We start from the raw sequence: 12,474 nt of genomic DNA, 5'->3' as shown, positions 1-12,474 counted from the left end.
GATCCCAGAGTCCCACTACAAAAAGCACAATGCCAAAGCATTAATTCGGTTCAGTGCTTCATGATGAAAGGTCCTCCAGTTTCAGTCCTCCTTTCCCCTTGGCATCACTAAACCCAACCACTCACCAGATGTCTGACTGAAAGGCTCTTTACTCTGGAGCAACACAGAGGGCATTGTCAAATGATGCTTAATAGATGACAAAAAGTGTGTTTTTCTAGCTGAGGCATGGGCTGTAATGCAGTATTGTTCATTTATGAAGGAGAACACACACTGTAAAACAAATTTACATCTTCCTTATCAAACATTTGCATTTCACCAAAACCAGCCCCTTCTCCAGGCAGAAATCCTCTCTGAATGGTGTGGGCAGAGCCTGGGCAGAAGGCAGTAGCTATGCTCACCATGCCACCACTGTGGAGCACGTGGGGCCTGCAGTGCTCACATTTTGCACAAGTGGTCTCCTCACAGTGGAGAGGCCTGGCCCACCCTGACCTGTCTGCAGCATGGGCACCAGCTCCATCAGAAAACAGGACTGCACTTGGCCTTCAAACCCTTGCCAGGCTCAAAGCTCTGCTCAGCCCCCGTCTCCTCCTGCTGCAGTGGCTGGGAGGGAGCAGCCTGGCCCTTTGCCTTATCAGCTGGTTTGCCACCATGGAGCTTGCCTGTTTCAGGGCTCCCTTCCAGTCCATGGGCACTGGAGGCTGGAAGGTGAGATACAGGCTCTGGCTCTCAAGCTGTTGCCAAAGGTAACTGTGTGAAGCTGTGAGCCTCTAACCACCCCTGACAGAAAACCTTCGGGCTTGCAGTGCTGGCAGCCACAGATAAAAGTCACAAGTCAGACAGCCAGAACTTGAATTTCAGAAGGTGCTATTGGGACCTTACAATGGGATGCTGGAGCTTACTGTGTCTGTTACATGGATACACCAAATGCTGGGCAGCCTATAAGCTCAAGAGTGAAGCCAGCTGTAGCAAACATTTCTCCCAAGATCACAGTCAGGGCTTGGGAAACCTTCTGCCTCTTACATTCTCATCAGAGATTGTGCAGTCCCTATTTAGAAGAGTTTAAACAAGCTTCTCTAGCACCACAACTCCCTTCTGGACTGTTGTGCAATGCAGACATAGCTCAATGTGTGGCCCCTGGCAGTTGAAGATGCTGCAATCCCACATCTTTAAAATTGAACATGTAGCTTACTCTTGACCCCACCACTGCACAGCAGGGCTGCACTCAGCTGGAGCAGCAGCTGTTACTACTTTGGAGTTCAGAATCCTGCAGCTTCTGCACCAGGATCCACCCTCTCAACAAAGGTTAACTCTTTCCTGTGTGCTCCAAACACCATGGCAAATACACTTCAAGTGCTTCTGTTTCCTGAAGACCATCTGGCTGGAACTGCAAGGAGGGAACATCCTGCCAGGATGCTGGAGTGCTGGGTGAGGGCAGCGGTGGGCAGGCTGGCAGGAGGCTATGGAGCACAGGCACTTGACTGTGCCAGTCCTTGATACCTGCCTCTGCCTTCCTCCTCAGCCCAAACACACCCTCCCAGCTCCATGCACCAGAGCTCTCACACACCAGCAGCTGCACAGGGAATAACAGCCACCGTTGGAAGCTTGGTCAGCAGTTTCTCAAATCCACGGGGAACTGTGTCTTGGTGTGGGTCTGGTCAGCTCTCTGGCACCGGTGCCAGCAGTACCAGTACCAGGAGGCAGCTGACGCATGCTGAAACAGGACACGGATGGTGAGAGGGAAGGAACTACCACCTGTGAAGGCAAAGCACTCTCCCTGGTGTGGATCTCAGCGTGTCAAGCTCAACAGCTGGCCACCCACCATCTGGGCAAGTGAGGGAAAAAGAAAAAAATCAGAGATTTGCATCTCAAACAGCTGCACAGTGCTTCAGTGATACATCAGCCTTGAAGATCTTTTGTTTGTATTGCAAAGGTATCTTACACATCTCAAGGAGCTGGATTGTACAGAACAGATGCCGCAGACAGATCTGTGAAATCTGCCATCATCCAGTGTCACAGATCAGAGAAATACAGAAACAACATGGACACTGGAGGCCTCTAATATTCCACACAGCAGCATTTTTTTGTTAAACAACACTGAAATTTAGTGAAAGTAAAAGGTCAACCAATTTACTTTTACTGGCTCAGTAACTGCATAACTCATATATTTAGCTTATTTTATAAGTTTCTTCTAGAATGAACTGATTTTGAAAATTTAATGTATCACAACCATTCATTTCAAATGTAAGAAAAATTTTATTGGTCCATTAAACATTAATCTAAAACAATACATTCACTCAGTATACAAAAGGAAGTGTCCATAAAAACCATTAACATGCTAAAAAGGCAAAGCTGTTGACTATTTTACAGGCAAGATCTTACAATTCTGGAATCTTTACCAATCCTTAAAGTCAAACTCTTACAGTTACTAAAGACCACAACACTTGCAAAAAAGTTAAATAAACTAGCAAAATTCCACTTCACTGGGCTACAGCTTAATAAAATAAAACCACACATACACACCAAAAAGTTCCCTTGAGATATAAAGAACCTTGAAAAAGACTAATTATAATCCCCTCACCATTAAGAAAATGTGTTTATATTTTGACAACTATTTTGCATCCAGCTTTTGAACATGGCATATATGAGACTGAACACCACGCATCAGTGGTGAACAAAAAGCAAAAGCTGAACCCTTATGTTCCTAGTAAATCTTTTCCCAGCTTGTATATTACAAGAAGAATGATTTCATCTGGAAGTTAATTCTCCGCACTTTAAGTTTGCATGGATGTCCAAAGGACATCTAAGCACCTGGACTTGTATCGGCAAGAGGAAAACTAAAGCTACGGTATGTCCAGTGATCCATTACTTCCCCTTAGTTTTCCAAAATTCTTGGCTTTGCACTTTCTTCTTGGCTTCACGCTGAGGCTTCTTTGGCAAAAGCATGGCTGCAGTGCTGCACCCTGCAGCTCTGGTGAGCAAATCCCTGGAAGCTTTGGGCTGCTGGAGTGGTTTCAAGGCTGACAAACGTGGCTCTGAACAAGTCTGTGAAAATGTCTGTAGGCTACATACTGGGAACTATCAGGGACTGGCAGGCAGTGGGGAAGCCAACATGGCTTATATCTGATATAATTTCTAACTTTTTAAAAACAACATTATTGAACAGGTAAGGAAAGAATCAAATCCAGATTTGATAAAAACCCCTGAACAAATGGGATTTAAGGCCTACTTGAAACCTACAGAATTTCCTTGGGCATTAGAAAGCAGTCATCATGCCAGTGTCTCAAAGTTGCTGCTTCAAATTCTGTGTCTACATCCCCATCCTAGGCACTTGGGCACTCTGCCATGAGGATGTAGAAAATGCAGAGAAACACCAGTTCCCAAGCTATGTATCCCATTCTGAGTAAAAAAGCTAAAGCTTTCTAAGCACTTGACCCCTGGCATTCACTTGTACAGTCATGTGAAACACTGAATTTTAACTACTGTTTACAAAACTGAAAACACAAGTAAAATGTCATGGTGTTCATTATGTGTTTCCCTCCCACAAGAACTCGTAGGCCACTTTGGAAAACAAAGAAGCAGCTGTCACAGAGAAAAACTGATCCATGTAATAAACTATGATCCTTGCCTCTGCTTCAATGCTGCAGGCTGTCCTGCTATGAAAAGGAAAGGATCAGTAAGACTTGGCAAAGAGGTCTTTGCTAGTTTCTAGCACCAAAGACATCCCATTTGATAGGCAGCAGGTTGTCTGGGAATGAAGGAGGTGAACAGTGCCTTTAAAAAACATATCCAAGGAGAAAAAGGCAAGTAAAACAAGGAGATACAGCCTCCAGGTGAAAGACATTGCTTCTAAAGCCCAGAAGGAAAATGAGAGCAAAATTTTAGCTGTAGATAATCTCAACTCATTTAGCCACAAGGGTATGGTCTTGTGGTATTTTGCTTCATCAACTTAGGAGAAAAGCCTAACAGTTTATAAAATCTTTACAGTGCAGTTAAAAAACCCTCATGGATTACTCTGTTGCTGATCTGTTCAGAGATGCCCATGATACTGTGGGCTGCTAGCCAAAGTTCAAGCAGCGCACTATCTTAAGTATCCAAGTTTTCCTCACGCCATCATTCAAAGCCAAAGAACTGTTAAAAACCAGCTTTTTCACAAGTGCAATGGTTGCTTCATTAATAGCAATGTTCTAGCCCAGAAATGGCTGCAGCAGTAGCTGACAAAGCCATTACACATGCGTAATTTATAACCTCAAAGCACTTATAGACTTGTAAAAAGGTGCTAAAACACAAAATAAATAAATAAATAGACATGCAGTGTTTATGATTCTGTGAGGGGACAATCCCTCTCTCTGGACTACACATACACAAGCAACACTGAATTCTGCATTTCAGAGGAAAGCAGCCCAACCAAGGCAGGACTTACCACATCAGCTGGGCACACAGAAGCTGTTTGAACCTCATGGAAATGCTAGAAGGAGAAAGCTGAGAGTATCACAAACATGCAATACCTTCGATGTGCGACTGCAGTGGAGCTCAGCTGCAAGGGCTGCCCGCACACTTTGAGGAACTATGTGGCCAACAGCAAATGAGCATACCCATCTGCTTTCCGCACATCCCTAGTAAAGTTTTACTATTTCATTTGTTAGTCCAGTTACTTGGATTCAGACACTTGCTCTCCGAGTCTGTCCCACTTATTTTACCCCAAACAAGAACCGGTCATGACTGTGGCTCTTGGTTGCCTTCACAAAGAAAAGTAAAATTGTTCCAGTCTCAGATGATAGTGCAGCAGTGAAGTCCCATATAGACTTTATGACAGCAAATTTGACAAAGCAGAAAAAAGCCAATAAAATTATTTCACCTTCCCAGCAGGACTTCTGTCAACACTGTCTGTTCCTCAAAAGTTTCCTAAAGATAGCATTAGTTAAATTTAAACAGAGGAAATTTAGTACAGTACATGTTCTCTGGTCTTGCTGTCTTTGTAAGCTTTCTCGCAGCCCAAATCCACTAGGAGCCAGAAGTGCTGCACTGCTTACGTCTGGGAACAAATTCAATGAACAAACATGGTACAAGGCAGGATAGACACTGTGCTGTGAACTGCCTCAGCAGACAGTCACCTGCACTTTCAGGTATGGGGAGAGAAAGTTAACTGTTTACAGCTTAAATGTAAAAAAATTATTTATTTACAAAAGCATCAGGCTACTTGTGAGTTTTCCCACTTAATTTTCCACTGCACAGTAACACCTGAAGCAGTCTTATCCCCAAAGGTTTGTCAAGCACAGATTGTTTGGTCTTCCATGTGCAATCCAGGTCTGATTGTGCCTTGTACACACTGGTGTAAGCTACAAGGCAGCACCACCCAGTCACAGGCTCAGTCCAGGTTTTCCAGTTCTAGCGCCACCTGAATTAATAGTTATCACAGCAGTAAGTATGAAGGCACTTCCTAACAAGTTTTTTTTTAAGCCCATTTGCATTAACTGTTTGGAATCTATGGGCTGGGAATTTGATTCCTTGACCTGAGCCGAAGATTTTGTTATGTAGTTGCACATGGAAGTTCACAGTACAGATTTTACAGCAAACACTAAGGCTGTAACATTTGCCTGGCCAGCAGGAAGCCTTGTCTTGATGAGGAACTAGAGTCTTTGCACACCCAAGTGCTACTAGTTACTGATTCCTTAGAAAGGCCTGGAAGTCCACAGCTGGATCTAGGGCACCATGGACACACAGGCCCTCAAAGTTATTTATTTTTGGGGGTTCCCCCAACAAGCATTTGCTCAAAGTAGGCAAAACTGTGTAAGCAGGCACTGCCCTATTCCTACTCTGTGTACACCTGCAGATCTACATGTCTAAGGTCAATAGTTAGTAGTAGGGAAGGATGAAGGAGCAGCTCAGTGAGGTGAGTGCTGTGTAAGAAGAATGGACCCACGCCTCACTGTGGACTTTCTTTTTACAGCCTTGCTTCCTCTGTGCTATTTCCCTAAACACCAGCATAAGGAGGTGCAGAAAGCCCTGATGCAAATACTAGATAAAATAAGTGTTTCCGTAAACAAGAGCATCCAAGGACCGAGATCAGCATTAAGATCATCCACAGTTGTGACTGGGATGTCTGAGAGCCAAACAACAAAAACCTTTCGCAGCCTGTAACCTGGCATAGTGTGTGTGCCTTCCTCCATAAAGCTTCTTTCCCTGATTGTTCTGTTACAAAAACCATGGCTAATTTCTAAAAAAAGAAAAATTCCAAACAAAACCCCCAGACAAACAAACAAGCAAAAAAACAAGCCCCAACCAAGCTTGGTTTCTCATAGTGCAACATCTATGGCACTAGAAGGCAAATCTTGCACGCCTCTTAGGATCAGGCAAGGCATGAGCCTGGACTATTTCAGTTGTAGCACACAACTACAGCACTGGATCAAAACTGTTTGTCAGAATTGCTGCTGTGAGTTAGGTGGGACAACTATCAGTCATCACTGCACAGCCCACAAGCTCTCATCTTAAAAGATTGGACAAATAAATGCTTCTGGATTGAAAATCATTAATAAAGGCCTACTTCAGCTGCAGAAGTATCTGTGTAGCAAGACTCTAAATGGAGGCAGAAATGTTCTTGCTAGCAGAGCTCTTGGCAGGATCAGAACCTCCCAGCAGAAGCAAAGGGAGAGAGGAAAACCTGCCTCCCTGTCCAGAGTTATTTGTTGCTCTTCTAACTCAGTGTCAAAGCCCAGCTTCAATTGCTATTTTAATTCGTGGTGCAAATAAGAACACCAAGGCAGTCACTGCTGTACAGACTCCTCCTTCCCTCAGATCTCAGGACATGTATTTTGAGGCTCTAATCACTGGCGTAGGTGGCATAAGTAGACAGGACTGCAGACCTGAATATTTTGTTTCAGGTAAGAGTGCACAGGGTAGGGAAGATCACATCCGTAGAAGCTCCAAACAGGACAGAAGTCCTGGAATACCATAACAACAAGGCAGCTAAAAATGGCAATGAAAACAAGACGAGAATCAAGATCCAATATGTTAAGATCACTGACCAGGTGGGCATTAGCCATTAATTATTACAACAGAACAACTAAGGCATGCAAATCTTTTGGCCAACCCATTGGCATCCATGTTGTGCTTTTCTTTGACTTGCAGAAAGCAGTGGATGAAGATTTAAGGCTCAATCATATTTTTTTTCAAAAGAGAGCTGCTAATTGGTTGATATTTTACACTGTTGTACATGTGTGTGAATACACATGTTGCGTGAGAGAAGACAAAAACCACCAGGACTAGCTCAAGTCATAAATTCATCCCACCAGAATGCAGATAAATATGGGGGTTCAACGTTTTTCAGCATTCAAGGCATTTGAACTGCCGTTTTACCACCAAATTATCTGCTTAAATTAATTTAAAAAAAGGTGACAAGGTAGTGTTTAATATCATCAAGTCATTTGTGCTAAGACAGCTGCTTGTTGCATTTGTGTCTTCTGGTTTTGCTTTTCTGACTGCTTACTACAGTGTTTGGAACAGGAGATCTACAAGAGAATTTCTGTCTCCATTAATACATTGGCTGGCTAACTCCCATCCCAAAAGCAAAAGTAATATCAACAGAGGAGTATAAAAATATAGTAGTTAGAAGAAATACTTTCCAACAAACACACAAGCAGAAAAGATGATGACACACTATAGTCCTTTTCTGACCATCAATGCATGTAAAATATTATAAAACTAGTCATGGAAACAGAACTGAAGACTTGGGAGACCTTTAGAGACAAGCTGGAAACAGCAGGGCAGAGAAGTAAATGAGCACCCCACTTTTAAATTTAACAGCAACGGGCAGTGCTCCCTAACTATCATTTTCTCAACAGCAAATGATGTAAATAAAGAATGTACCTTATCTTACATCCCCATGCAGTACACTCAACTTTTGAGTGACCTGGCAAAGCAAAATTGGGCAAAATTCAGTTTGAGAATTTGCGTGTAGAACTCCCATTCAGTTATTAACTGGGCTAAATCTGAATTGCATAAAATATCGATGTGCCTTTAAAGTAATAATAGAATAAATACTTTACTATCATTGGTACATTCCTTTCTCAATCTAGGTATAAAATAACTTAATATATTTAATACTTAGATAAACAATTTTTAGTAGATGCTTTGGCAGTCAAATTTTATATATTCTCTTATTTCTACAGAAGTACTTAGATATGGTTTTGGAAAAAAAATTATCTGGATACTACTTACAAGTATTATATGCTGTACAAAACAGCAGTCCAAATCATCATGGAAACTGTAAAAGAAACAGTTAATGAAAGAGTATAAAAAGGAATTAATGCATATTTGCTGGAAGATACCAAACATTCCTGGGAAGTAAAAAGATACCATCTGCACCATGAGTATTTCTTTTCTTGTCAATGTAGCCAGAGAAAGATTGCCAGTTATTTGAAGAGTACCTCACTTATTCCAGTTTATGCAACAACTGTGTATTCTACACACCACACATAAGCATTGTAAAGTTTCAAAACAGATTTGTTCCCTTAGGCAATGCTTGTTCATGATAATAAAAAATGGTAAAAGAAGTCTTCAATCATTTGTTTAGTCTGACTAAAAATGTAATAACTGGTAGATTATGATAAGTGGATAATTGGTGTTTCCTCATTCCAAAAAAAAAAGAGAAAAGCAAAAAGAGAAAAACTTTAAATGACCTTTAGACTGTTCACACTGAGAACTCTCTGGTTGGGCAACAGAGTGGAGCAATAAGAGTCCATAAGTAGAGACAGACACAAACCCAGCAGGAGACCATCTTAATCCAGAAGATAGACCAGGTTCCAGTGAAGAATTTTTCAATCTGAGCACTTTCATAACTGTTAAGGGGAAAAAAAAAATATAATGACACAAAAGACTTTAACTAGTTAAACCAAGGATGAAGCAAGGGAGAGCAGCCCTTTATAGAGCAAGATCTTGCTCAAGAAATTCCAAGAAAGACTAGTAATGTCTCTTCAAACTTCTACCATAAGGATTGGAAACACCTACACAGCAGAACTTCCCCTTCACATCTTCCCTCTCAGCACAGAGAGATGTTAATTTGTGGCATTAAAGAAACACATTAAAGAAATACACTTACTGGAACCAATGAGTTACTGTCATCATCACATAGAGAGAAGCCAGGAAGAAAACAAAGTGGAAGTAGGCATAACTGTACACTGTGCCCTTCTTCTCGTCATAAACCACAGTCTGGCCTCCCCTTTTCTCAACATGCTCTTCAGCATCAGCTGTAAGAGATAGGAACAAGAAAGTTTTGCAAATTTAATGAGAATTGAAAACAGCAGCTGGCTTCAAGAGAACACAGCAAAACATCAACAGTGTGATTTGGGGAAGTGTGACTGACACAGAGTAACACTTGAACTTTTTCTCATCCACAGGGCATGGGCCTAAACCCTGAGTGAAAAACTGGACTAAAACTGAAATTCTGCCTTGTAACAGCTTCCTGGTTTACTGAGTAGATTTTGACCATTGAGAGCCCTTAGACTGCTCTACCTGTGCGATATTTTTCTGGCAAGTCCAAGCTGATAAACCTGATTGTAGCACGTCTGCAAATAGGACACTCCCTTCCTATCTCACTCCTCAACTGCAGTCCCTGCAGAGCTGCTGAGCCAAAAGTCCAGCAGCCAGTTACACTCACAGCCATGCCAAATACAGAGATTACTCTTTGTATGTTGCAGGAATGAAACGTACTTTAAAGAATTATTAACTAGCCTAGTATTCCTAGTATTTTTGAAATGGTGTTGTGACATCTCTTGCTTCTCTCTGTAGTCTAACTTGGAACACTTCATCTGCTTCAGTTTGCATTCAGTACTCTACTGAATGAGGGTACGAGCAGCTCTCCATCCACAGCTGCGTCCTTATTCTCTGTGGCTTTGGTCCACAAGCCACAAATATGGTAAATTGTGCAGAGAAAACATAATTACCGTCTCCGTCAGGTACACAGCAAAAGCAGCAACGAGCTACCTGTGGAACAGACAACAGGAAGGGGGTAAGAACCTGTGCTACAGCAAAGCAGAACAGCTGGGGAAGGAAGGTCTGTTATGTCTAAACTACAGACACTAATTTAGAAAAGTCTGGTTTGCATTTTCAACCAGGACAAAATTTAAATTAGCATTTGCTTAGTAGCTCAGAACAGCAGTTTCCAAGCTTTGGAAAAACCTGCTCAGTAAATTTGAAGAAACGAGCCAGTCTTTAAAAATTGCTCTACCCATTTTACATAACTGTAGGTCCAACACAGATTCAAATAATTATGACAAAATGGTGGAAAAGCTACAATAAAGCACATTCATATTTAGAGGACTTATCTATTTAGAAATGTATACAAGTGCTTTTTAGGACATTTCATTTCTGTACGAAGATGAAAGTATAATGAACTTTTAAAGTTCATTATACATGAGTTGGAAATTACAACTGTACCAGTGTGAAATGCACCTACTTCTCTTAGCAAGATTTTGCTGAAGAGCCAGAATGAGCACAAGAAGAATTAATAAAAGCAGAAACCTGGTTTTACTATTTTATTTAAATTAAGATCTCCTTTTTTTTTAACCTGATGGAGAAAGAAAAGCTGAAATTTACACTTTCTGTGTTGAATGGTAATGTAAAAGGAGAAAAGGCGCTGACCATGCAATAAACAAATATAAGAGTATTTCCTGCACCAGACTATGGTAAAAGCCAGCACTTCCTGCAGTGCATCACAAGTGTTATTTGTACTCACAGTATCCTTCTCTGGGATTTCTTTTGCTTGAGGTCTGATTAAGACAATGAACCCTGTTAGGAAAATTCACTTTCCTATTACATCAATCAGTCTTTATACCATGAAAGTGTGTTAACCTTGTTTACTCGTATTAGTTCACAGCATACGGTACAATGCAATGAGGCACTGGAATTTTACTGAAGACTTTGGTATTGTTCACACTTAAGTAAAACAAACTAAAGGACTGCCCAGCCCTGGAAATAAGGACATTGCTCTTGGAAACTTAGAGCTGTCCATGAAGGACAAAACACAGCCCTGGACAGCCAAGGTAAGGCCAGCATCCCATGGCCTCTAAAACACCTTTGAAACCATAGCAGCATCACAGATAAGTAGCTGTCTCAAGACTGACTTAAAGGATGTCTGGATCAACAGACGAGCAGTAAGATTGCTGCAGAAATATAGCTGCTTTGCAAAGTTTCATCAGGATTAGTAATGATGGTGTGGGTGCCAGTGATTAGTAAAATCATGCTGCACCTGAATGCCTGAAGGGTAGAAGACCCTTGTATAAAACCACATTGAATAAATATTTATGCTTTGCACTTCTAAACTTTATGTTTTAGTTTATCCCCTGTTGCAGGGACTGGTTGCATGCTTTCCCAGACAATAGGTCTTTAAAGTAAAATGTCCAGCAGAAACATCAAGTGGGAGGCTCACTGGGAGGTTCGCCCCATATATCCCTGATTACCTGTACTCAGTGGGTTCATAAACTCAGGAAAAGCCAAAAAGTTTATTCTTTCTCAAAAGACTGTCTGAGACTTTATGTAAACTCCTGATTCTCTACCTCTTTCTACTCTGGTTGTGCCAAGTCTCACCTGCAGTGCCAGCCTGCCTTATGCTGGGGCTGTACTCACATTCTGAAGCAAGCACAGGGGTTCCCTTCAACATTTTAACCAGTTGTAATGTAGTCCTGGTACAGACTGGAATTAGCAACGCTGGCCCACCCGCCCTAACCCCTAACACAGCTGCCTCCAGCAGAGTTGACAAACCCTCCCTGGGCTGGAGGCAACCACAGTGCAGCTGGTCGCTCTTCAGCAGTCCTTTCCTTATATTTACATTTAGTGGCTCTTCTACACTATTTAAAACCCAAAAATCCAGAACTAATCCAGTGGGCAAGTACTCCGGCTGACGAGATGGACCTTCCCAGTGAGGGGCCACATCCCAAATCCATGCCGTGCCATAGGTCCCAGCCTTCCCACTGCTACTCAACAGGGCACAGAGCCACAGCTCTGGCAGAGCCTCCTACAGCTGGCAGAGGAGGAGCAGGGGCACAAAGGGTGGCTGTTTTCTCTGCAGTGCTCCCTGTCCTGTCCCTCAGCACGGCGTGGGAAGGCACAGGCCCCGCCAGGACCCGGCTAAGGCAGGCCAGGCCAGGTCTGTGCTCCGTGCCCAGCGGGCAGCGAGGGCTGGGCTGGCACTGGAGCCCTGTCCTGCCACAGCATCCTGCCACAGGGCAGCACCCCAGCACCCTGGCACTCCCACACTGGAATGCCTCGTGATTCCCCACGCCCAGCTACTGCAAACACCAAAGGCCTCAGCAGATACCTCTGCGATTTTGAACTCTCACACTCTGATTAAAGACTTGTGAAATAGAAGCTAAAATTGCAGATGCAAGTAACAACAAGGCAGAGAGCTAGGGGTGGAGACTTATCTTCCAAACACACACATATATTTGAAGAGAATCACTAGCAAGCCTAAGCAAGGGGAAA

At 42.6% G+C, this 12,474-nt stretch overlaps 1 protein-coding gene across 2 annotated transcripts in view; it reads right to left on the bottom strand.

Annotated features, from left to right (window-relative positions):
* Positions 1-2,233: 2,233 nt before the first annotated feature.
* Positions 2,234-12,474, bottom strand: part of SERINC5 (serine incorporator 5) — a 40,535-nt gene continuing 30,294 nt past the window's right edge. For both annotated transcript variants that reach the window (XM_063181042.1, XM_063181043.1), the window contains exons 10-12: positions 9,939-9,978; positions 9,095-9,242; positions 2,234-8,834 (exon numbers count right to left, since the gene is read on the bottom strand). In XM_063181042.1, coding sequence (XP_063037112.1) covers positions 8,687-8,834; positions 9,095-9,242; positions 9,939-9,978 — 336 coding nt within the window. In that variant the 3' untranslated portion in view covers positions 2,234-8,686. The remainder of the gene's footprint in view (positions 8,835-9,094; positions 9,243-9,938; positions 9,979-12,474) is intronic.

The sequence above is a fragment of the Melospiza melodia genome, chromosome Z (assembly GCF_035770615.1).
Source record: "Melospiza melodia melodia isolate bMelMel2 chromosome Z, bMelMel2.pri, whole genome shotgun sequence".
Taxonomy (NCBI): domain Eukaryota; kingdom Metazoa; phylum Chordata; class Aves; order Passeriformes; family Passerellidae; genus Melospiza; species Melospiza melodia.
Note: the sequence above shows the minus strand (reverse complement) of the source record. Positions and strands in the feature narration are given on the sequence as shown.